This window comes from Pelodiscus sinensis, unplaced genomic scaffold, assembly GCF_049634645.1.
Source record: "Pelodiscus sinensis isolate JC-2024 unplaced genomic scaffold, ASM4963464v1 ctg88, whole genome shotgun sequence".
In the NCBI taxonomy this organism is placed as follows: Eukaryota; Metazoa; Chordata; order Testudines; family Trionychidae; genus Pelodiscus; species Pelodiscus sinensis.
The window spans coordinates 313742-338338 of record NW_027465944.1 but is presented as its reverse complement, the minus strand read 5'-3'; the positions used below and the strand labels follow the sequence as shown (position 1 = coordinate 338338).

The window sequence follows — 24597 nt, the reverse complement described above, 5'->3', positions numbered from 1 at the left end:
CGCACCGGAAGGCCTGGTGGGGGGAGTGGTGACCCCCCCCAAACCCTCGGCCGCGCCCGGAGCTCCAGAGCGACTCCGCAGCCCCCCGGCCCTGCCCGGACTTGCTGCTGAGTCCCGCCAGGGCGCCGGAGCCAAACGGAGGCCGGCGCAGGGGCCGGGAGCCACGGCGAGGGACGGGGAGCGGGCGGGAGGCGAGGGAGGGAAGGAAAAGCAGCACGTGAAGGGCCCGCTGGCCCGACCTTTGGCCACATCCCCAGCCTGCCTTTGCCTTTCAGAGGGAAGATGGCCGAGAGCTCCCTGTACGCCCAGCGCCTGGAGGCCATCGTGGTGAGTGGAGCCCTCCCCACGCCCAGCCCAGTGCCCCCGGCCGGTCCCCCGCCCCGCGCCATCCGGCCTGGGGCCTCCCTTAGTGCTCCTCGCACCCAGAGCCCCAGGGCCCCACAGCTGGTGTCCCCAGGGGTAATATCTGGAGCCTGGCAGCAGGCACCTGGCCAAAGGGCAAATAGGCATTAAGTCCCGAGCTCCCTCCCGAGCCAACACGCCTGCCCCTCACAGCGCCCCCTGCGGGGAGAGACTGGCCCGGCCCTGGCTACGTGCCCCCCGCCACGGCCAGCCAGGCCTCGTGTGCTGGGGAGGGGGGGTTAGCCCCCTTTCTGGGCACTGGGCTGAGCACTGGCCCGTTCATCACGGCTGTGAGCTCCTGTGTGTGCGGGCCCCGGGGCTGGGCTGAATTCCGGAGCCAGGAAGCTCTGAGCGGCGCTGGGGCCCAGCAGCCTGGGGTGTAACATGAGCACTGGCTCCCCCCCCCCCCAGCGCCTGGCATTAGCAAATCAATTATTCAGCAGGCTCCAGACGCAGCTTTTCTTCCGGCCAGGCCTGTCAGGCTGAGAGAGGGACCTGGCCGCCTGCCCAGCCCCCGCGCCACAGCAGGCCCCGGGTAGGGGGGTGGGGCCCAGGCAGGCGTGTGCACGGGCCCAGGGAGCATGGACATGGGTGTGAGCAGTCTCTGTAACACGCGTGTGCACTGGGGAGGAGAGTGTCAGGGACACACGTGCGCACGGAGCTTGGGATACAGAGGTGTGTGCGTGGGCACCGGGGGCCTGAATAGTGGCGGGGACACACATGTGCACACAGGGCGAACTGGGACACGCATGTGCATTTGGGAGTGAACAGTGTCAGGGCAACATGTGTGCCCAAAGGATGACCAGTGTCTGAGATACACATGTGCACAGAAAGTGACCAGTGTCAGGGGCATGTATGTGCAGGGAGAGTGAATAATGTTGGGCACACACATCTGCAGGGAGGGTGAATTGTTTCAGGGACACGTGTGCACACTGTGACCAGTGTCAGAGACACACGCGTGTTCACGGACATTGACCAGTGTCAGAGACACACATGTGCAAGGAGGGTGGCCAGTGTCAGGGATACACGCGTGTGCACACTGTGACCAGTGTCAGAGACACATGCACATGCACATAGGGTGACCAGTATCAGACGCACAAGCGTGTTCAGGGACGTTGACCAGTTTCAAAGATACACACGTGTGCAAGTAAGGTGGCCAGTGTCAGAGACACACGCACGTGCAGGGAGGGTGGCCAGTATCAGAGACACACACGTGTGCATGGATGTTGACCAGTATCAGAGACACACGCACGTGCATGGACGTTGACCAGTGTCAGAGACACACGCACGTGCAGGGAGGGTGGCCAGTGTCACACACGCATGTGCAGGAGAGTGGCCAGTGTCACACACGCGTGTGCAAGGAGGGTGGCCAGTGTCACACACGTGTGCAGGGAGGGTGGCCAGTGTCACACACGCGTGTGCAGGAGAGTGGCCAGTGTCACACACGCGTGTGCAAGGAGGGTGGCCAGTGTCACACACGCGTGTGCATGGACAGTGCCGGCGGGCGGGGGAAGCCGGTGACGGGCCGAGTCTGTCCCGGGCCAGCCCCGCCGGGCCCGCAGCGCGAGGGTTAAGTCCGGGCCGCCCGCGGGCCGCACGTGGCTCCCCCGCCCCGGGCCCTTTGTCCGCGGCTCGCCGGGGCGGCGGCTCCAGCCTCACTAGGCGCTCCCGGCTGCAGGGGCGGCGCCAGGTGCAGGAGCGGATCCTCCGGACGCGCCGGGAGCTGGAGGAGGAGAAGCTGCGAGCGCAGCAGCTCAAGGTACCGGGGCCGGGAGCGGGGGGGCAGGGAGTTGTGGGGCCGGGGATCGATCCCTTGACGGGCTGGGGGGCTGCGGGGCCTCGGGGACCCCTTGCCGGGGGGGGGAACCTCGGGGATTCCTGGCAGGGCGGGGAGGGGCTCGGGGACCCCTTGCTGGGGGGGGGGGGAACCTCGGGGATTCCTGGCAGGGCGGGGAGAGGCTCGGGGATCCCTTGCCGGGAGGGGGCAGGCGGGGAGAGGCTCGGGGATCCCTTGCCGGGGGGCGGGGAGGGGCTCGGGGAACCCTTGCCGGGGGGGACGCTGTGGGGGGGGCCGGGGAGGGGTTTGGGGATTCCTTGCCGTGGGGGGGCGCTGCGGGGGGTCGGGGATCCCTTGCTGGGGGGCCGGGGAGGGGTTGGGGGATTCCTTGCCGTGGGGGGGCGCTGCGGGGGGTCGGGGATCCCTAGCTGGGGGGGGCGCTGCAGGGGGAGCCGGGTGGGACCAGGGAGCCCCTGCGGGGCGGGGGCAGGTCCGAGCTGGGCTTTCCAGGGGGAGACCCAGCTGCACCCTGACACCCCAGCATCCCATGTGCTGTGGCTACATAACCCCTTGGCAGCTGGGCCCCCTGGCAGGGCTGCTGGGGGGCATTTTGCTCCAGGGGGCAATCAGCTCCCACCTCCCCCGTCCTGGGGCCACGGGCTGGCGGGCGTAGGCGGGCGCTGAGCCTGGGGCGGAACCGTGTGCCTCCGGCTGGCTCCAGGACACCCTGCTGCGGTGACACACACGTCCCCGTGTGGCCAGGCACACGCGTGTGCGTGCTGTGGCCGTAGGGACACGTGCCTGGAACCCGTGAGCCAGGCCGGGTGCAGACTGCGTGTCGCCGTGTGTGGACCCGTGGGGAGGCTGATGGAGGCCTCTGCCCTCTCCCCCAGAGGAAGTCGCTGCGGGACCAGTGGCTAATGGAGGGGGCCTGCCCGCCCCCGGAGAACGACCCCACCTCCCCGCTGTGGCAGACACAGTCCCGCATCCAGGAGCTCGAGCAGGATCTGGCCAGGTAAGGAGCTGGCGGTGGGTACGTGGAGGGGGAGGGCTCCCCCCAGCACGGAAAGGCAGCCACCTCTGGGGCGGGGCTTGGCAGCTCTGGGACAGCCACACAGCACTGCAGCACTGGGGATTACTCATTCGGCACTGAGTGGCAGCCACCGCCCTGGGCCACTCCCTCACCCCCGCCTAGCAAGCTGCCCGGGGTTGCGCGCTCCTTGCTGAAATGCAGCCACCTCTGGGGTGAGGCGGGCAGCAGCAGCTTAGGGCGGGCAGGGGGCGCCGAGGGGGGATTTTAGGGGCACCACGGGGAAGCAGCCAGATTTGGAGCCGGGGAGTCCCCCCCCCCCGCCCCACAGCCCGGGAGTCTGCCATTTACGAAGCCGGCGAAACGTCAGGAACCCCATAAGCTGTGGGGCCGGCGAGGCGCTGAGGGGACGGGGAGGTGAGCGACTGCCAAGTCAGCGCAGGATTAAATCACCGCTCAGAACCGCGGGCAAGATGAGCCGCAGCCCAGCTGGGAGCAGGGATTGAGCTCAGAAGGCTCCTTGTCTCATGCCCCTGGGGGACCCCCCGCCTCGGGGTAGGTCCGTCTAAGGGGGATGGGGAGCTCTGCCCGATCCGAGCTGTCCCAGAGGAAAGCGAGGCACGGAGCGGGGGCGGGGCAGTGACTGCAGACTGAGGCAGGTACAGTGCTGGGAACAGACCTCGGGAATCCCGGCTCCCAGTCCCTGCTCTAACCACTAGGTTTGACCATCACTCGAACCAACGGGGCCCTTCCCCAGCTCCCCCTTCCCCATCGGGTCAGATGTGCACTGCTTGTCTCCCCCGGAGCAGTCCTCTCTCGGTCACTCTTGAACTGCCAAGTTCCACCTCTGTCCTCCAGCGCCCTGCCGGCCCCCGAGCCCAGCCTCCAGCGCCCTGCCGGCCCCCGAGCCCAGCCTCCAGCGCCCTGCCGGCCCCCGAGCCCAGCCTCCAGCGCCCGCCAGGCCCCCGAGCCCAGCCTCCAGCGCCCGCCCGGCCCCCGAGCCCAGCCTCCAGCGCCCTGCCGGCCCCCGAGCCCAGCCTCCAGCGCCCTGCCGGCCCCCGAGCCCAGCCTCCAGCGCCCTGCCGGCCCCCGAGCCCAGCCTCCAGCGCCCTGCCGGCCCCCGAGCCCAGCCTCCAGCTCCCTGCCGGCCCCCGAGCCCAGCCTCCAGTGCCCGGCTGGCCCCCGAGCTCAGCCTCCAGCGCCCTGCCGGCCCCCGAGCCCAGCCTCCAGCGCCCTGCCGGCCCCCGAGCCCAGCCTCCAGCGCCCGCCCGGCCCCCGAGCCCAGCCTCCAGCGCCCGCCCGGCCCCCGAGCCCAGCCTCCAGCGCCCGCCCGGCCCCCGAGCCCAGCCTCCAGCGCCCGCCCGGCCCCCGAGCCCAGCCTCCAGCGCCCGCCCGGCCCCCGAGCCCAGCCTCCAGCGCCCGCCCGGCCCCCGAGCCCAGCCTCCAGCGCCCGCCCGGCCCCCGAGCCCAGCCTCCAGCGCCCTGCCGGCCCCCGAGCCCAGCCTCCAGCGCCCGCCAGGCCCCCGAGCCCAGCCTCCAGCGCCCGGTTGGCCCCCGAGCTCAGCTTCCAGTGCCCGCCCGGCCCCCGAGCCCAGCCTCCAGCGCCCGCCCGGCCCCCGAGCCCAGCCTCCAGCGCCCGCCCGGCCCCCGAGCCCAGCCTCCAGCGCCCGCCCGGCCCCCGAGCCCAGCCTCCAGCGCCCGGCCGGCCCCCGAGCCCAGCCTCCAGCGCCCGGCCGGCCCCCGAGCCCAGCCTCCAGCGCCCGGCCGGCCCCCGAACCCAGCCTCCAGCGCCCGGCCGGCCCCCGAGCCCAGCCTCCAGCGCCCTGCCGGCCCCTGAGCCCAGCCTCCAGCGCCCTGCCGGCCCCCGAGCCCAGCCTCCAGCGCCCGGTTGGCCCCCGAGCTCAGCTTCCAGTGCCCGCCCGGCCCCCGAGCCCAGCCTCCAGCGCCCGCCCGGCCCCCGAGCCCAGCCTCCAGCACCCGGCCGGCCCCCGAGCCCAGCCTCCAGCGCCCGGCCGGCCCCCGAGCTCAGCCTCCAGCGCCCACCGGGCCCCCGAGCTCAGCCTCCAGCGCCCACCGGGCCCCCGAGCTCAGCCTCCAGCGCCCACCGGGCCCCCGAGCTCAGCCTCCAGCGCCCGCCCGGCCCCCGAGCCCAGCCTCCAGCGCCCGCCCGGCCCCCGAGCCCAGCCTCCAGCGCCCGCCCGGCCCCCGAGCCCAGCCTCCAGCGCCCACCGGGCCCCCGAGCCCAGCCTCCAGCGCCCGCCAGGCCCCCGAGCCTAGCCTCCAGCGCCCGCTCAGCCCCCGAGCTCGGCCCCCGAGCTCAGCCTCCAGCGCCCGCCCGGCCCCCGAGCTCAGCCTCCAGCGCCCACCGGGCCCCTGAGCCTGGACACGTAACACACAAGGGACTTGGCAGTGCTGCGATTTCAACATGCCCATTTACACCGAACCCACTTCTGCCTGCTGGTTAGAAAAGCCAATGAAACAGGCACGCACATGGGAATAAACTGGCTGGGACATGTGTGTGCAAATGAACATGCTGGGGGAGAGACACCCCCGCAGTCTGGCTGGTGGATTCAGAACTATTTGCCTATGTGTCTTAGCCCCTATACTGCTCCTAAATAAAGGAGATTTCCCTTTAGATTGTTATTAGTATGTGTAAATCAATCAGGGTCCCCTTGCGTTAAGTGCTGCCTAGACATTGTGGGGGATGGTCACTGACCCAGAGATGCATAGTCTCAATACAGAAAGGATGGGGAAGGGAAACTGAGGCACCATAAAGGGACACGTCTTGCCAGGGGCAGAACCCAGATGTCCTGACTAGCTTGGGCCTGTGTGTTAGTTTTTGCTCCCAGGGGCCCGGGGAAAATTCTACATGGCCGAGCTGAGCTCAGCTTCTCTGCTCTCCTGCCTGGGGAGAAGGGTCAGCCTGGGATCTTTTCTCTCCATCTCTCTGCAGCCTCCAGTCCCAGATGCAGCAGCTGGAGAACCCGGAGCGTCACAGCGGGCCACGGGCGGGCTTGGAAGAGGTGAAGCAGCCAGCAGGGGGCGCCTGTGAGGTAACGCAGTGGGGCAGGTGGGGCCCACGGGAGTGGGAGGTGGGGGAGCTGGGAGCACCAGCCTAGGAATGGGGGAGCTGGGGGATCCGGAAGGTGGCACCTCCTGGCTTGGTAGCACAGCCTGGCAGCGGACACGCTGCATGCGCAGGTCCCCTGCCCCCATCCCTCCAGGGTCTGATCCCTCTGCTTCCTGGCCGGCGCCGTTCAGTGAACCTGGCGGGTACAAATACAACTCTGGCTGCTCCCCGACATGGAAAAAATTCTGGCCACTGACTAGACGGGACCCTGCCACCTCTTGAAATTACTCTGAGGCTGGCAGCACCGTCAGGCCACTTGGTGGAGAAGGCGGGCAGCTTTCAGCCTCGCCAGTCCGGCTCTGCTGAGCGGGCCACGTTTTCTCTCTCCCCCTGCCCCGATGGCCTTGTCTCTACCGTTAGTGGCCTGAATTCCTCCCCCCAGTCCTATGGCTGAGCCCCCGTTTCCGGACTCCTGGGTTCTCTTTGTGTTTCCTTTCGGCGTCAATCGCTTCTGTCTCAGGCCGAAAAAGAAAAGCCGCCCAGAGGAAGCAAAACTGACCAGTGTTCCCTGCAAGCTGTGCGCCTGGGCCCAGCCCATGCCCGCCTGCATGTGTTTCTCCTGGTGGTGCACATGCGCATGTGACAAAATGTATTCCGCACAAAGGTGGTCAAAATTAGAGGGGACATTGAAACTGACCCCTGGAAAATGGGGGCCAATGTGGGTCAATATATTCTCCCTCTCCCACCATACCCCTGCACCCTCCCCCAGCAGTTGCTCCCTCCCCCTGAGGCTCGTGTGTCTCTCTTTCAGGCCCCGGCGGCTGACTCTGCTGCGGCAGGTGAGTTGTCTGGGAAGGCAACTGGCCCTGGTTTCCCTAGCAGGGGAGGGGACGTGGGGGGTTGATCCTGAGGCTGGGGCGGGGTGTGGCAGGGGCAAGGCGCGAGGGGGGGGCTCAGGGAAGGGGACAGTTTAGTGTCCGCTGCAGGGATGCTACCGCCGCAGGTGGGGTGGGAGCCAGACCCTGCTGCACAGGTGTGGCGGGGCACTGGGAGCCGGGGGGAGTACCCAGCTGGGCCCTGCGTGCCGGAAGCTGACCACATGGGCAGGAGAGGGGAATGGCCCAGCTCTGGGGGCCAAGGAGGCTGGTGACAGGGGAGGGGCACCCCAAAGTAATACCCACGTTCCTCCAGCGCCATCAGAGGGGGCAGGGGCCGACTGTGCCGGGCGGGTCCCCCTGGGGCAGGCGAGATGAGGGCGGGTGCAGGACAGTCTGTCTCAGCCAGCGACCCAGCCTCTTCTCTTCCCAGGTGGGGGGGCAGGCGGCAGGGAGCCGGAACCTGCCCTCCCCCGGGCCCCGGGCTCCCCCAAAAGGGCCACACAAGGGGCAGCCCGGGAACCCCTGCAGAATGGGCTTGTCTTGGACGCAGGTGAGCGTGAGCCGTGTGATGGCACCGTCATGCCGGGAGCCAGCCCTGGGAAGGGCACGGGGCCTAGTGGTTAGAGCAGGGGGGAGGGCTGGGTTCATTCCAACCACATCGCTGGGGGGCCTTGGAGTGGTGTGAGCCATTCACCACGGGGCCCGGAAGGCCGCCATGCACTTCCCTCTGTACTACCCCCCCTCCGCCCGACGGCCAGTTCCCGAACCCCCGAAGACTGTCTGTGCATCGCCCCCGGCCCAGAGCATCCCTGAAACCCTCCTCGCGCGTACCCCATGCTGGCGGCTTCCCCGAACCCGGGTCCTCCCTTGGTCCTCCCCTGGCCCCCTGCCAGGCCCAGCCCCGCTCCCCCGGGTCCTTCGACGGCCTCCTTCCCGGGTCTGGTCCCTCTCTCATCCTTCTGGAGCCCTTCAAGCCCCATGGGCTGCCCCGGCTTCTTGGTTGGCCCAGTGGGGTGCAGCTGCACCCCCATCGCAAGGCCCTTTAAAGGAAGCAGGGCCTCTGTGCCTCAGTTTCCCCACCATAAAATGGGACCAATCTCCCTGGTGCCCAGTGTGGGGAGGCTCAGTCTGGGGGGGGGGGTCTGTAATGGGGGGGCGGAGAAGGGGCAGAGTCCACCACTCACTCCTGTAGTCATGACCAGCTCCAGCAGGGGACCCCCTGTTTGGGGGGTGATGCTGTTGCCTAGAGACCAGTCCCTCCTGGGGGCAGGAGGAGAGGTCCAAGGGGCTGACCCACGTTCTTTGCCTTGGCAGCGGACGGGCCGGGGGCTGCGGAGGCCTCTGCCAAGCCGCCGGGCAGGCTGGGCCTGGGGAAGGCGGAGCTGATCATCCGGAACCACCTGGGCCAGGAAGTGGGCAGCATGGACGCCGTGGGGCGGGTGTCGCCGGAGACAGAGGGGGCCTGGGCCAGCGGGTCGGCGGGGGAGGAGAGGACGGCGGGGCCGGAGCCGAGTGTGGCGGGGGAAGGCAGCAGAGAGGGGCCGGAGGGTGAATCCAGGGGGCCGGAGCAGGCCCTGCCGGCTGAGAGCTGCTGTCTCGATTCCCCCAGGCCCGAGCCGGACGGGGAGCTGACGGGGGCCGAGGGAGAGGGGGGGACCTCGGCCGAGCCTGCGGGGGCAGCCCCGGGAACGAAGGGGGAGGCTGCCCAGGCGGGTCCAGCTGGGGCAGCGGAACCAGTGAGGCCAGAGGAGCAGGGACCCGCCCAGGGGACAGGCCCTGCGTGGCAAGAGCCTGCCCCGGAACAGGAGCGGCAGGTGCCCCCTGGAGCAGAGCAACCCCAGGCTGCAGGGCGGGGGGGTGCAGAGACAAGTGCCCCCCTGCAGGGCCAGATCCCCTCCCCCCAGGAGGCTCAAGCATCTCTCCAGGACCAGACCCCTCCCTCTCTGCAGAAGGCTCAAGCATCTCTCCAGGGCCAGACCCCTCCCTCTCTGCAGGAGGCTCAAGCATCTCTCCAGGACCAGACCCCTCCCTCTCTGCAGGAGGCTCAAGCATCTCTCCAGGACCAGACCCCTCCCTCTCTGCAGGAGGCTCAAGCATCTCTCCAGGACCAGACCCCTCCCTCCCTGCAGGAGGCTCAAGCATCTCTCCAGGACCAGACCCCTCCCTCTCTGCAGGAGGCTCAAGCATCTCTCCAGGGCCAGACCCCTCCCTCCCTGCAGGAGGCTCAAGCATCTCTCCAGGGCCAGACCCCTCCCTCTCTGCAGGAGGCTCTAGCATCTCTCCAGGACCAGACCCCTTCCTCCCTGCAGGAGGCTGACATGCCTATGCAAGATCAGCTTCCAGGTCTCCAAGACCAGCTCCCATTGCCTTTGCTTGAAGTTAAAATATCTGCTCAAGGCCAGATCCCCTCCCCACAAGAGGCTACAGCAGCACTCCAGGGCCAGATCCCCCCCTCCCTGCAGGAGGCTCAAGCATCCCTCCAGGACCAGCTCCCATCCTCCCTGCAGGAGGCTCAAGCATCCCTCCAGGACCAGCTCCCATCCTCTGTACAGGAGGCTCAAGCATCTCTCCAGGGCCAGACCCCTCCCTCTCTGCAGGAGGCTCAAGCATCTCTCCAGGGCCAGACCCCTCCCTCCCTGCAGGAGGCTCAAGCATCTCTCCAGGACCAGACCCCTCCCTCCCTGCAGGAGGCTCAAGCATCTCTCCAGGGCCAGACCCCTTCCTCCCTGCAGGAGGCTGAAGCATCTCTCCAGGACCAGACCCCTCCCTCCCTGCAGGAGGCTCAAGCATCTCTCCAGGACCAGACCCCTCCCTCCTTGCAGGAGGCTCAAGCATCTGTCCAGGAGCTCCTCCCTTCACCCCAGGACACTGAACATTCACTCCACAGCCAGCTCCCCGCCCTTCATGGGCAGGCACCGCGTCCCCACGGGGAGGTGCCCTCTGGCGGAGCAGCCGAGCTGGAGCCGAGCCCGGCGCTGAAAGGAGGCGCTCAGCCTGGCCCGCTTCCATCCTCTGCAGCAGAAGCCACAGAAATCCTCCCCCCGGAGCAGCAGCCTCTGCTCCCGGCGGCCCCCGGGCTGCGGAGGAACCAGAAGGAGCCGCTGGACCCTGTGGCCAGGAGCCCGCAGGCGGGAGCTGGCCCTGGGAAGTCCCGGGCCCCGACGTACACCACCACCTCCGCCAACACTGCCTCCCCGGGCCAGGGCCGGAGCGCCAGCGCCCCCCGGCCGGGAGCCGGGCAGGAGCCGGGCAGACGCAAGCAGAAGACCTGCCAGTGCTGCTCCGTCATGTGAGCCAGGCCCCGCGGGCACTGCCAGCCCTGGGACGGGGCGCCCGGAGCCCCAGCCGGAGACTGGCTGAGCGGGGGGTGGCAGCTGCAGCCACTGGGCAGCCCCCTTGGTGTTTTAATTCCCCTGGCCAGGGAGGCTGGTCACTGGGGCTGCCAAGCGTTTCCCTGGGGAGGGGGCTGGGGCAGGCGGGTCGTTGGGGGGGGCGCCTGTCTCCTGCGGGTAGGACGGGGCTGCTGCGGCAGGGCTGAGTTCACGCCTGGCCTGTTCTCCCCATAGCCCCTGCACGGGGGGGGGGCTATAGGGCCCCCTTCCTGAGCTCCTGGGGGATGAGCAAAGGGGGCACAGGGATGGGAAGAGGGGGCAGGAGAATGTGCAGAGGGGCAGGGGCTGGGCAGAGGGGACGGGGGGGCCCTTTCCCGGGTGCACACTTCTGCACACGCCTGAGTGACGGCGCGTCGGGTCCCCCCGACCCTGCACCCCCGTCACAGCAAGAGCAGACTCGGCCAGCAGTCGAATGGGGGCGTTTATTGCTGCTCCCGGGTACAGCCCAGCACAGCCGTGATGTGGGTTCAGGAGTCAGGGCCCGGCTGCCTCAGACCCCCTGGGTTGGGGGGGTCCCTTGCTCCCCCCCAGACTCTGGGCTAAGGCTGCTTCCTTCATGGTTCCCAGCCAGCCACCGACCCTTCCCCCGACACCCCCCTTCCCTTGTTCCGTCCCCCCCTCCACTGGTCCGACAGGTTGGGTCTTTGCCTACGTCCTGCTGGGCAGTGCTACAGCTAGCGGCCAGTAGGGGTCACCCCTAGCCCCCACTGGATACCCAGCATACACCACAGCCGTACACACCCCCCCATGGCTGCACACACCTGTGCACACGCAGCTGCTCGGGTACAATCCGCCGCGCCCAAACACGCGGACACGCGCCGGGCCTCATGCACACCCCTGGGGCCGCAGACAAGCTGCCAGGTGCAAACAGGTGCATGTCACGCTCCCAGGCCCCTCGCCCCGCCCCACTACATCCCCACCCCCACGGCTTACACGGTACACACGGACCCTCCCCCCCAGCGGTACACTGCCTGCACACGGGCTCCCCAGCAGCTGCCAGCCGGGAACCCCTTTGGCCTCTCCTGCAGCTGAGCTGGGCCAGTACCCTTCCTGGGGTCAGTGCCGCGCCGGGAAGGGGCACTCAGCTGGTGGATGGAGATGCATCAGAAGCCACCCCCTCCCCCCACGGGCCACAGCCCGCCCCCCCCCGGGCAGTCTCCTGCAGGGTGGGGCCCAGCTTGGACTCTGGTGCCCTGCTCCCTTCCAGCTGGTCCACAGGCGGCCAGGAGCCAACTGGGTGTCACACAGGATCGGGGCCTCACAGCTCCGGTGATAGGCGTTAGCAGGAAACCCTCGTTCCCTCTCTGTTGGCCCATCCGTGTGCGGAATAAATTGTGCGCGCATGGAAGCCCGTGCAGATGTGCACCACCAGGAGACACACATGCTGTGGGCTCTGCCAAGTAGCGGGGCAGCACCTGGATCTCCTGGGTGGCTGCCCAAGCGCTCGGGCTAGCCCCCAAACCAGGTCGTGCCTCTGGCCCCTTTTTGGCTTGTGCCAGCCGGGCCCGCGGGTTAGCCCTGGCCGGTCCAGCCGGGGTCTGTACAGAGTCTCGATTAAAGTCGGTTTCAAAGGGCAGCCGCGTGCCTATCGAGGTGGAATTGTCCCAGTTGGGGGTGTTACCGAGTTTTTTTTATCGCGGGGGCTCAGGGCTGCCATGTTCCACGCCCACCTCTGCCATTTAACCGGGGGGGGGGGGGGGGGGTGTGGCCTGGGGGAAGGGCCGTGCCCTCTCTGGCCTCAGTTTCCCCGCCCACTGCAGGAGCTTGGCAGTGCAGGGGGGAGGGCAGTGCCCTGCACAGCAGGGGTCTCTGAGCTCAGCCAGGATCTGGGCAGCACCCAGGGGACTCAGAGTCTGGTTTAATGAGATCCAAGCGGGTGGGGAGATAAGCAGCTTCTTGGGGGCAGCGAATAGCTGCCTCCCCGCCCAGCAGCACACACCCTGGGCACAAAGGCAGCACAGAAGCTGCCAGGAAACATGAGTCATTTCCTGCCCGTGCCTCCCCTCCTCCCCCACAAAGCATTGTGCACAAGAGGCTGCCTTCAAAGCCCCCGGCCCAGCGCTGGGAGGAGAGCGGGGTGCAGTGGTTAGAGCAGGCCTGGCCTGGGCCCTTGTGATGCCAGTTACACCCCAGAGCATCCGGGGAATGTCTGTGCAGCAGCTCTGGGTTTGCAGCCTTGAGCTGCCCCGGCGCGGCTCGGATGCCGAGTGTTTTACGTGCCGCCTGGCAGGAGCCACTGGGTGGATGGGGCCAGATTCCCAGCGTGGGTAGACCAAGCCGGCTTCACTGTCCATGGGGCTGTTTGACCCCTGCTGCGGCTCTGGCCCTTGCTGCTAAATGAACTTGGGGTGGGGGGGGGGGGGGTTAGGCCCTTAGCAGGCCTCTGGCCAGCTGGATTCAGGGCTGTCACCTCCCTGTGTGACCTTGACATCGCTGCATGCCTCAGTTTCCCTTGGGGGTAGGGCTTGTTTCAGGGTGTGCATCCCTGCAGCGCCCGGCCTGACAGGGCCCCGTAAACGCCCGTCATGGCAGCTCCAAAGCACAGCCCCACCTCTGCCGATTCCACCCCTCCCTTCGTGGTCAGGGCCAGAGCCAGGCACGGAGGGGAAGTGGCTGGCCCACGGGGGGCAACTGAGGGTGCCAGGGACATGCCCTCAGTCTGTCTGCTCAGGCAGCCTGTCGGGGGGGTGCCTAAGAAGGATCCTTCCTAGCAGCACACACAGCCCAGCCAAGGGGGCCTGGCCCAATGTAGGCTGGATTAGAGCCAGTGGAAGCTGTGTCCCCGTCCCGGCCACAGAGATGGCCTGAGCTTGGAGCTGGTGCCCCCTATGGGGAAAAGCCCCGTGTCCCAGTCTCTGGGCTGTCAAGCCAGGCAGGCCCCCGCCCTGAGCAGTGCTCCCTTTAACTCGCTCCCATTCATGTGCGGAATAAGTGTTGTTCTGCGCACCGAGGCATGTGTGGATGTGCACCACCCACAGACCCACTTGCGGCTGGCGGTGGGCGCTCGGCCAGTCAGCTGGGTGGCATTTGAATCTCTCCTGGGCGGCCGACCACGCACCCAGCTTAGAGGGAGCGCTGTCCCAGTCTCCGGCCCATGGGCCAGGCAGCCCGGACTGTTCGCCTGTGGCAGCGCCGTGCCAAGCTGGACGCCGGCACCCGGCCTCCTCCCTCAGGCCAGGCCCAGCACCTCCTCCAGGGTGGGCATGAAATGCTTCTCGTAGCCGGAAGTGACCGGCGCTGGTTCTTCCCAGGCCTCCTCCCTGGCAGAGCTGCTGGGCCCCAGTTCCTCGGGCCGGGCGCTAGCCCCGCTGCCATGGGGAAGGGGGGGCAGGGGAGACTCCAGCTGAGGCAGAGTGGAGTAGTCCTGGGTCCCGGGATCCGCAGGCTCCTCAATATCCAGCAGGGTGAGGGGCGGCTCCTCCAGGTCTGGGCCCGGGGCCAACGGGCCCTGGTATCTGTAGGGATCCTGGAGGAAACAGCATGAGAGCAGCCGGCTCGCACCCTAGCAGCAAGAGCTGCTACAAGAGGAGTCTTGGCCCCCAGGCCTCCTCCCCGCTCTAACCACTAGACCCTCCTCCCCAGAGAAATAGAACTCAGGAGTCCTGGCTACCCCTCCCCGCTCTAACCACTAGACCCTCCTCCCCAGAGAAATAGAACCCAGGAGTCCTGGCTACCCCTCCCCGCTCTAACCACTAGACCCCCCTCCCCAGAGAAATAGAACCCAGGAGTCCTGGCTACCCCTCCCCGCTCTAACCACTAGACTCCCCTCCCCAGACAAATAGAACCCAGGAGTCCTTGCCCCCAGCCTCCCTCCCCGCTCTAACCACTAGACCCCCCTCCCCAGAGAAATAGAACCCAGGAGTCCTGGCCACCCCTCCCTGCTCTAACCACTAGTCTCCCCTCCCCAGAGAAATAGAACCCAGGAATCCGGGTCCCCCGCCCCCCGCTCTAATCACTAGACCCCCCTCCGCAACTCTGGTTGCCCAGGCTCGGCTTGGCCAATGTGCCCCAGTGCAGAGGGCCGGGGGGGCCAGGCCCCCTAACCCAGGGCCCCCTCTCACCCCGTCCCCCTCGTGCAGTGGAATCCTGCTGAGGGTGGGGTCCGGGACCTTCTCCCAGCACCACCGGGGCAGCACCTTCCGGCACAGGTCCAGCAACCTGCGGGCAAGAGAGGGCAGGGGGTGGGGGGAGGGGCCGCAGCTGTGGGCCAGGCCCCTCCTTCCCCCTGGGGTTATGCAAATCACGGCATGCCTTGCTTTGCCCACCTGAGGACACCCATGGGGGGCGGGGCCTCATTTGCATACATTCGATCCTTGCACGAATCAGAGCCAGGCGTTACTTCATTTGCATATGTCACCTCCCGCAGCGGTGCCTCCTCCCATCGCTTTCTCCCCCCCCCCCAGGTGCTCCCTCTTCCCGCTCGGTCCTCCTGGGGGCTGGGGAAATGAGTTTGTGGGGTCTCGGCCCCCCGCTCCGCACGGTGGCGGCTCTGGCTCGCCGGCGGATCGGGGGGGCTCAGACCCAACCGTACAGAGAGGGGAGGACCCCAGCCCACCCGGGTGCTGGGAGGGGTCTTTCCCCCACTGGGGGGGGCGTGGTGGGCAGGGGGTTGATTCCAGAGCCACTAGGTCTAAAAGCTGGAGGGGCTCCGGTGCCTAGCCCTACAGCAGGGTAAGCCACCCCTCTCGGTCCCTAAACGCTGCCGTCCGGGGTGACCCAGGACCCTGCGTGGGGCCCGCCCCCCCCAGCCCTCTTACTTGGCATGGAGGACGGCTCCCACGATGCAGGCGAGGAAGAGGAGGAACCCCACCGCCAAGAGGGCAGCCAGGACGGCCTCCCAGCGGGAATCTGCCGGGAGAGGGGGCAGGGTTGGGGGACTGTCCTTGGATCCCAACCCGCCCGCCCCAGCAGGGAGGGCCACGGGCGGCCCAGAGAGGGCAGGACCCCCCAGCCCTAACGCGGCACCTTCCCGCAAAGGCTCGGAGCCCCGCACACCTGTGCCCCCCCCGGCCACATGACAGGGGCATGGGAGGAGACCGCGGCCCCGCTGGAAGGTGGCGGCTATAACTTCCTGGATCCCGGAGCATGAAGCAAATAGCTGGGTATGGGGGAGGGGAGTCGCACTGGGATGCAGCCACCTCTGGGGTGGGGCACGGCCGCCCCAATTGCTTTGCCAGCGCTGAGCTGCAGCCACCTCTGGGGTGGGGCACGGCCGCCCCAATTGCTTTGCCATCGCTGAGCTGCAGCCACCTCTGGGGTGGCACCCAACCCTGCACCGGCCCCACGAGCCCCCGGCGGCCCCCACCTGGCGTGTGGAAGAGGTGGATGGTGCTGGCGTTTCCTTCCCCGATGGAGGTGGAGCCGGTCATCCAGAGCCGGTAGGAGGTGCCGGGTTCCAGCCCCTGGAGGGTGTAGGTTGTCTCTGTAGCAGCAACTGCAGCGGGGAGGAGATGGGTGAGCCAGGAGGTCTCAGGCTCCCCCGTTCCCCCAGCCCCTCCTCTCAGCCAGCAGGGGAAGGGGCAGCTGCCATTCCTATCGCCCCTTCTCCGCTCCCAAGACTTGGCTCCCGTCTTCACCAGCCCCAGCCTCCCCGGAGGGTAACAGTCTCACTACTGCTGCCGGCAGAGGGAGCGACTCCCTTCGCTCAGACAGCCCCCAGGCCCAACTCCAGCAGCCCCACGGCTGGCACTTACTGGGTCTGGAGGCCCGTGGGCTCCCTGTGGGCGCGGCGAGGTAGAGGGTGTAGTGGGCGAGGTGCCCGTTGCGCTGCGCCAGGGGGATCGCCTCCCACGAGATGACGGATGCCTCCTTGGAGATGCTCCGATCCTGCAGGCCCTGAGGCCCTGCCGATGGCACTGGGGGGATGGGGACGGGCTGTGAGCAAGAGCCTGCGTTCCCCACCCCCCTGCCCTCGCGCCCAGCGTCTGTCACCTACCTCCCTCCTGAGTGTAGGCTCGGACGGGGGCCGAGGCGCCAAAGCCCTGGGGGTACAGCCCGTAAACTCGCACCTGGTACGGCACCCGGGGTCTGAAGTCACCTGGGGCGGGGGAGCAGCGGGAGACAGCCTCAGTTCCGGGGGGGGGGGGGGGGTCCCAATCTGAGCTGTTGCTGCCGAGTCCCGGCTTAGACGTGCAAAGCAGAAATTCCCTGCCCCCCGGAGGCACCGGACAACCACGCCCCAAAGTCCTGGGCCTCCACCCCCCCATCCCTTGGGGCAGCTGGCCTCTGAGTCTCATCTTACCAAAGGGGAAACTGAGGCACCCAGCAATTTCAGGCAAAGATCCAGGAGTTATGACCGCCAGGCCTCCCAGCTAGCCCCTGCCCTAACCACTGGACCCCACTTCCCTCTCAGAGCTGGGGATAAAACCCAGGAGTCCTGGCTCCGAATCCCCGCCTCCTCCACTCTAACCGCTAGACTCCACTCCCCACTCCGAGCCAGAGAGAGAACCCAGGACTCCCAGCCCTCCTGCTCTAACCACTAGACCCTACTCTCACTTGCAGAAGGCCTAACAGTTGCCCAGGCCCTTTGTTTTCCCAGCAGTGCCAGGGGCTGGGCGGGGCGAAACAGCCCCCTCGCCCCAGAGTGCGGCGTGCAGGGCGTCCGTAGCTGGCTGCCCAGGTACCTGTCAGCCGGGTGCTGCGGGTGCCAGCTGGGCTGCGCACCCAGCGCAGCGTGGCCGCCTTGGCGCTGCCGCACTCCTCCGCCCACTCCACCAGGTACTCCAGGGGCTCCAGCCGGTCCTCGCTGGGGTCCCAGGTAACCCAGAGAGCCTGGCCCTGCACGGCCACCGCCCGGACCTCCGTGGGGGCGGGCAGATCTAAGGGGAAGCCACAAGATCCATCACTTGGCACAGCTTCCCTGGGCCCCCCTACGCCATGCTGGGGACGCGGCAGGGGAGGAGCTGGCTGGCTCCAGGAACAGGGCAGGGAATGGGACACGGATCCCTTTCCCAGTAGGGGGCGCCGAGCCGGCCAGGCCCCCCCGCGGCCGTACCCTGGCGCTCCAAGCTGAGGTTGGCGGGCGGCGTCCGCCCCACGTTGTTCTTTGCCGAGATCCAGACGTGGGTGGTGCTGGCGGGGAGACTCGCGCGGCAGCAGGGGGCGTCCAGGGAGCTCTCGGCGCGGTTGCTCCCTGCCCGGAAGGTGATGCTGTAGCCGCGAACGACTCCCCGGGCTGCTCTGGGATCCAGTGGCTGGGAGGGAATCGCAAACGGATGAGTCTCCACCATCCCCCCCACCCTCCCTCTGGCCCCCCAGCATCACCAGGCCCCCCGGTGCCTGGGAATAACTGTGGCCAACCCTGCAATGCAGCCACTTCTGGGGTGGGACGTGGCCGCGGATTAGCCGCCGTGTGGAGACGTGACCCTTCGGTTTAGGGCAGGACGTGGGGGCGAAGGCGTGTCCGGGCAGGAAAGACAATCAGAATGGAGCCTAACACCAGAGTGCCCACCGCGAGTCACGTGACGGCGGAAAGTAGCCAATCAGACGGCACCAACAGGAAGCTGCCTGCTGTACCCCTTTGGTACCCAGGGGATACGCCCCGGGAAGCCTCAACCCTACCACGACAGACCCGGACGGGTCTCACCTTCCACAGCAGCAGCAGGCTGGGCTGTCCGGGCTCCGGGGGGCCGGCCGCTTGCCACACGTCCACCAGGCCCTGCGGGGCTGAGGGCGACAGAGAAGCTGGGATCGCTCTGGGGGGGGGGAGGGTGAGCAGGGCAGGACAGGGGCTCTCGGGAAAGGGGCTTTCCTGGATCCATGCAGGGTCCTTCCCCGACTGCCCAGGCCAGGCCTCTGCATTGAGCACTGCAGCGAGACAGTTAAGAGTTGTCCCCGTTTAACGGAGAGGGAAACTGAGGCACGGCGCCATGGAGGAGTCACCTGCACAAGCTCACGTGGCAAGTCAGTGGCAGAGAACCTAACCAGGTAGCGGCTCCGACCACTAGACATCACTCCTTCGCCAGGGCTGGGAATAGAACCCAGCAGGCCTGACACCCAGTATTTTCATCTTCCTCCCCTCGCTAGCAGATCCCACGCCCCTCCTGCTGCCTCCTCATCCGACAGCGCCCCCCCCGGCCCCGCGCAGGGCAGGCGGTTTGCCCCGGCTCGCTCAGAGCCAAGCGTACCGTCCTCGGGGGTCCGGAAGGTCAGGGGCGGGCTCCAGTCGCTCCAGAAGCCCTTCCGGTCCTCAGGGATGCAGCGAATCTGCGCCTCGTAGGCCGAGAAAGGCTCCAGGCTGGAGAACTCGTAGCTGTTCGGCTCCATGTCCTCCTCGTGCACCTGCCAGGGAGAACGGCACAGAGAGAGATGGGGCCACGGGGCTCTGGGGACCCTCTCGCAGGTGGGAGGGAAGCAGGGCCCAGGGGTTAAAGCAGGAACCTTGGAGCCAGGATTCTTGGGTGCTGTCCCCAGCTCTAGGAGGGGAGTGGGGTCTAGTGGGTAGGGCAGCGGGGAGCCAGGACTTCTGGGAGGAGCAGGGTCCATGGGCAGGCCCGGGAGCCATTCAGCAGCTGAACCTGTGCGCCAGAGCCAGCCTACTGGAATTGTCAGGCGACCAGCGGCTCCCCATTGGTGGGCTAGAGGAGTCAGGGACCTGCGCCGCTTGAGTTGGCAGCGGTAGTAGGCTGCTATCCCAGAGGAAGGGCCCTCCCCCTCCTGTCACGCAGGCTCACCCTGGTCCAGTTGGGGGCCCCAGACATCCGGTAGCGAAGGTCGCAGGCCAGGCCCAGGGGGGAATGCTGCGGCCAACGGGGGTTTGTCCAGTTCACCGTGACCACAGGGGTGAGCTCCACTAGGCCCAATTCGGGGGGCTCTGGCTTCACTGGAACCGACACAATAGATCAAGGCAAAGCAGGCGCCAGGCGCCCTGGCTGTCGTGTCTCACCACTAGCCCCCACTCCCCTCGCCCCCACTCCCCTCCCAGAGCCAGGAACAGACCCCAGGAGTCCTGGCCCCCCTCCCCCTAGTCTAACCCCGCCCCCACAAAGCAGCTGGGCCGGCGCTGGAGCATTCTAAGTGGGACTCGTCTGCCGAAAGCGACGCCCACTGGCAGAGAGTCCCGACAGCCCGGCGGGCCGGGCGCCTACCGATCTCATGCAGGGTCAGGGTGAGCCTTGGGGCGATCTGGGTCCCGCCGCCGGCCTCCACCCACACGGCGTACTCCTCGTTGTGTCTCAGCCTGCCTCTTTCAATCACCACCCAGCGCCGGCCGGCCGGGGCCTGGGAACTCCGGCTCTGGTCGCGTATGCTGGCGGGTGAACCCAGGAAATACACTGGTCAGCCACGGAATATGACAGGGCAGAGCTAGGAACACACGCCAGGAGTCCTGGCTCCCAACTCGTGCTCTAACCACTGCACCCAACTTCCCCCTCCCAGGGCTGGGAATAGAACCCAGGAGTCCTGGCTCCCAACTCGTGCTCTAACCACTGCACCCTACTTCCCCCTCCCAGGGCTGGGAATAGAACCCAGGAGTCCTGGCTCCCAGCTTGTGCTCTAACCACTGCACCCTACTCCCCCCGGGCTGGGAATAGAACCCAGGAGTCCTGGCTCCCAGCTTGTGCTCTAACCACTGCACCCTACTTCCCCCTCCCAGGGCTGGGAATAGAACCCAGGAGTCCTGGCTCCCAGCTTGTGCTCTAACCACTGCACCCTACTCCCCCCCCCCCAGGGCTGGGAATAGAACCCAGGAGTCCTGGCTCCCAGCTTGTGCTCTAACCACTGCACCCTACTTCCCCCTCCCAGGGCTGGGAATAGAACCCAGGAGCCCTGGATCCCAGCTTGTGCTCTAACCACTGCACCCCACTCCCCTCCCAGAGCTGGGGCAGAGCCCAGGGACGGCTGTGGGAGCCTGGGGCTGGCTGAGCCATGGAGGGGGAGGCCCCCACTCCTGGGGGTCATACTCACAGCTTCAGGCTCTGGTAGTGCAGGGTGTAGGTGGTGTTGGCCTCAGGGCCAGGTGGGCTGGGCCAGCTGCAATTCATGCCCCCGCTGGGGCCCATCTGGTAACACGCCATCCCCGGGGGCCCCTCGGGGTCACCTGCACCCAAGCACATGGCAGGTGGCAGCTGCTGGGGGGCTGGGCGACTGGCTTAGCAGGAGTCGGAGCCCCCGCCCCTCCGCCTGGCAGAGGGAGGTGCCCCTCGCGCACTCACACGCCCCCTCCCCAGCTGTGACCTAGCCCAGCGCTTCCTGCCCAGCTCGGCTCGGGCGGGGCCTGGAGCCTTCCTCTCTCAGCCTGCAGCCGCCGCGGTGCCGTTCCCGAGAAGGCAGGAGCAGCAGCCTCTGCCAGCGCCCTGCCCCCACGCCAAACCGTCATAAAGCACAGGGTGCCAGCGCCCCGAGCGCAGCATGGGGGGGACCTCCATCCCCTTTTACACCCCCCCATGCAGATCCTATGCAAGCAGTCAGGCCTGCTGGATGGGAAAGTCCGGGGGCAGGGTGGAGGGCGTGCTGGGGGGCAGGGTGGGGGGCGTGCTGGGGGGCAGGGTGGGGGGCGTGCTGGGGGCGTGCTCCCCTCTGGATGGAAAGTCAGGGGGCAACAGGGGCAGGATGTGGGCTTGCTAGGGGGCAGGATGAGGGGGCTTGCCAGGGGGCGCGCTCCCCTCTGGATGGAAAGTCAGGGGGCAACAGGGGCAGGATGTGGGCCTGCTAGGGGGCAGCAGGAGGCAGGATGGGGGGGGCGTGCTAGGGGGCAGGATGGGGGTATCTTGAGGGCACTCTCCCCTCTGGATGGAAGGTCAGGGGACAGCAGGGGTAGGATGGGGTGTGTGCTAGGGGGCAGCAGGAGGCAGGATGGGAGGCTTGCTAGGGGGCAGGATGGGGGGGCTTGCCAGGGGGTGCTCTCCCCTCTGCTCAGTGCTGATCCCAATGTAGGGGCTGGGGCACTGCTGCGGGGGAGGGGAGGCTGGTGCAGCCCCTTGGGGTAGTTGCTGTCTGGTCCGACCCCCAAATCCTGGCTGGGGACGGGGCCTGAGGCAGAGCAGGGGTCTGATTCTGACAGCACCCGGCCTGGCTTTCCATCCCCGCCTAGGGACAAACTTCTGAGGAGTCCCTCCTGATTCACCCCCGTGTAAACGCAATCAGAACCAGGACGGGGACACCGAAACGGAGCGCTCACCTTCCTGAAACCCAAAGGTCTTCAGGGCCAGCAGCAAGAGCCACGCGGCCCGCCCTCTCCTCCGCATGGCGCCAGCTCTGCATGGGAGCGCAGAGGCAGCGGGTCAGCGAGCAAGGGTGCGAACACCGTAAGTGCCTCCCGCATCTCTCCACCCAGCAGATCTGGCCCCCTCCCTCTGGCTTTGCTGGAGCCCTCCTGGGAATTCCCGGGTTGAGTTCCTTGAGGTTTTCTAACTCTCGGATCATTCTGCCGGCTCTTCTCCAGCGGCCCCACCCCCTCCTGGAAGCATGGACCCGGGACCTCGCCCAGCAGCGGTCACACCAGGGCCAAACGCCGAGGGCAAATCACCTCTCGGCTCCTGTTTGCAGTTCTCCCGTTTCTGCGTCCTAGCATCGCCATAGCTCTTTCAGCCACCCTGTCCAAGCCCCAAGTCCTCCTCCACTTCCCCAGGGAGAGTCCCTGTCCCACTGGCATGGCTGAGTTTCTCTGCCCCGAAGTGTAACAGCCATTCAAAACTGGACACTTTGCTTCCCTCCCTGGTTTAGCAGTCCTGACCGCCCTGGCCCAGTGACCTGCCCCCGTGTTATGTGTCCGTTCATGGGGGAACTCTACCAGGGATTATTTGGGTTTTTTTTCCAGATCATTCATAACATTAAGTAGCACAGTAGGGCCAAAAGCTAGAGAGTCCGTCAGTGTCAGTAGTTAATTGCAGGGTTTAACCCAAATCATTTTGCTCCTAACTGCTCCTTGGGCATTTGAGTTAAATAGGCACCGTTTAAATAAACAAATCAGCCTTTTCCCTGCTCAGTTCACCCGCATCTCTGAGGGCACAGGCTTCCTAGCCATCGATAGAGTCTTCTCATGGCAAAGTGGGAGAGGAAATCCCAGAGTAGAGATTTGGCCCCACCGAAAGGGGAAGGGCTAGAGACACTAGGAAATCCAGACGGACTATGGGTTTAGTGCGGGAGTGGCACAAGTTCCATGGGGAGGGGCAGCAGGATCAAGCTCTGACACGAAGGTGAGATCTGGACGTGTGCAGCAAAAAACACTCCATAAAAAAGAGAAAAAAGCAACAAAAAAAACCCAACCCCAAGATGGGGGGAGACTGATGGGAAACAAACGACGCGGTGACAGAACAGAGGCGGCCTCTGACTCATGCCTTTCCACAGCCTCTGCTCGCTTTCACGCAGACAGCGCAGCCAAACAGCTGGACCGGAGCAGGGAGCTTAACTAGCGGTTAATGGAACAGTCGAGTAACCGCACGAATTCCTAGCGGTTACTCGACTATTCGATAGTCCCCGGGGGTGGGGCCGGCAGCCAGTGCGCTCCGGCCCCACTGCCGAGGAGCCCCCCGCCTCTCCGCACTGCCGCCTCTGCCTCGGGGTGCCAGGCGGGAGCTGGTCTGTGTTGAAAAACTAACTCCCCTCGCGGACCAGCTGCTGTTGCCCTATGCTGCTGCCTCTGATACAGAGGCATGCGAGGCAGCAGTGCAGGGTGGCAGCAGCCCCTGTCCAGGGGGCGTGTCTGAGCTCCTGGAGCTGGCATGAGCCGGGCTGCCTGCCCCCTAATACACTTGAAATGCAGAGTTGCAGCAGGGGTAGGTCCCGGACCCGTCGCAAGCCAGCACTGAGCCGGGCTGCTGGCCAGCCTGCTAACAAATTTGCTGGTGGGGGTGGGCAGAACGCATGCTGTCCATAGCATTAACCTATAGGCTTTTGCTTGTGGGTTAATTGACTCCACTGTTACACCCCTAGACTGGAGCCCGCTCGCATGAGCCCACCCCAGCGGCACTGGGAGGGGATCACTGGCCCATGGGAAAAGTTCCTTCCTGACCCCTAATCGACTCCAGCTGGAGGACTGCAAATGTCTTGGACTAACGGCCCATTGGCCAGGACGGCTCCCTGGGATGCTCTCCTTACCCATATGTCCCAGCTGGCAGTTTGGACCCACCTTGGCTCCAATCGCCATTGTCTGATTCCCGGCCCCCCGCTGCTCTAACCACTAGGCCCCTCTACCCTCCCAGAGCTGAGGCAAGAACCCAGGAGTCCTGGCCCCCAGCCCTCCATGCTAGACCCCACTCCCTTCCTTGAGACAGGGGCAAACTGCAGAAATTCTGACTCTCAGGCTGTTGCGCCTCTAACCATTAGTCCTGACTCCCCCTCCCAGAGCTGGGAATGGACCCCGGGAGACCTGACTTCCGGCCCCCCTCAGCTCTAACCACTAGTCCTGACTCCCCCTCCCAGAGCTGGGAATGGACCCCGGGAGACCTGACTCCCGGCCCCCCTCAGCTCTAACCACTAGTCCTGACTCCCCCTCCCAGAGCTGGGAATGGACCCCGGGAGACCTGACTTCCAACCGCTCCCTTTCTCGTGCCACATCACCCCCGTAACGTGGGCTTCCCGCTCGGGCGCCTCTAACCACTACTCCCCACTCTCCTCCCGGCGGCTGTTGCCCCCCTCTCCCGCGGCCGCCTCCCTCGCAGGACGAGCCAAACGAAGGAGCATCCGGAGAGAACTCCCCCCCCCTGCAAAGCCCCCCCAACACATCTGGATGCGGGAGCAGATGCCCCCCCTTAACCCTCCCCCTCCATCCTCCCTCCGGCTTGGTCCCTCCCTGCGCCCGGGGCTGGGACACCCGCGCACCTACCTGCGCTGGGAGTCCGGGGCCGCGTTCACACGACACCGGAAAGTCAGGCGGAGGACCGGAGCCGAGGGGGAGGGGGAGGGGAAGCGAAGCTGCCGGAGCCGAGCCGAGGCGGCCGGCTGGCGGGGTCAGGAAGGAGCCTGCGCCTGAGCAGGAAGCGCGGGGGCCGAGCACACGCGGAGCGGACGCACCGGAACAAGCCCCCGGGCAGAGTCTGCGAAGTTTGCAGCGGCCCGGAGCCGGCGGGGCGTTTCACTTGCTGTGGTTCGCCCCTGGACTAGTGACTCCG

General features: G+C 66.9%; 2 protein-coding genes across 5 annotated transcripts in view; one reads left to right on the top strand and one right to left on the bottom strand.

Annotated features, from left to right (window-relative positions):
• PALM3 (paralemmin 3) overlaps window positions 1-12148 on the top strand; it is a 17733-nt gene extending 5585 nt beyond the window's left edge. The window contains exons 2-8 of the mRNA XM_075917149.1: window positions 276-327; window positions 2081-2161; window positions 3073-3194; window positions 6163-6262; window positions 7091-7118; window positions 7588-7707; window positions 8472-12148. Coding sequence (XP_075773264.1) covers window positions 283-327; window positions 2081-2161; window positions 3073-3194; window positions 6163-6262; window positions 7091-7118; window positions 7588-7707; window positions 8472-10450 — 2475 coding nt within the window. The 5' untranslated portion in view covers window positions 276-282 and the 3' untranslated portion in view covers window positions 10451-12148. The remainder of the gene's footprint in view (window positions 1-275; window positions 328-2080; window positions 2162-3072; window positions 3195-6162; window positions 6263-7090; window positions 7119-7587; window positions 7708-8471) is intronic.
• IL27RA (interleukin 27 receptor subunit alpha) lies at window positions 10953-24597 on the bottom strand. Of its 4 annotated transcripts, none has more exons than XM_075917150.1 (15): window positions 24312-24596; window positions 21666-21742; window positions 20453-20585; window positions 19636-19796; window positions 19222-19370; window positions 18676-18829; window positions 18135-18214; window positions 17544-17742; window positions 17173-17367; window positions 16485-16586; window positions 16243-16404; window positions 15855-15983; window positions 15307-15397; window positions 14611-14707; window positions 10953-14015 (listed from the first exon to the last, which is right to left on the bottom strand). In XM_075917150.1, exons 2-15 carry the CDS (start codon window positions 21730-21732, stop codon window positions 13719-13721), a joined length of 2016 nt encoding a protein of 671 aa, XP_075773265.1. In that variant the 5' UTR covers window positions 21733-21742; window positions 24312-24596; the 3' UTR covers window positions 10953-13718. The 4 variants fall into 4 exon arrangements, with proteins under 4 accessions (XP_075773265.1, XP_075773266.1, XP_075773267.1 ...); XM_075917152.1 differs by having other exon boundaries at window positions 13787-14015; window positions 15855-15951; XM_075917151.1 differs by lacking the exon at window positions 17173-17367.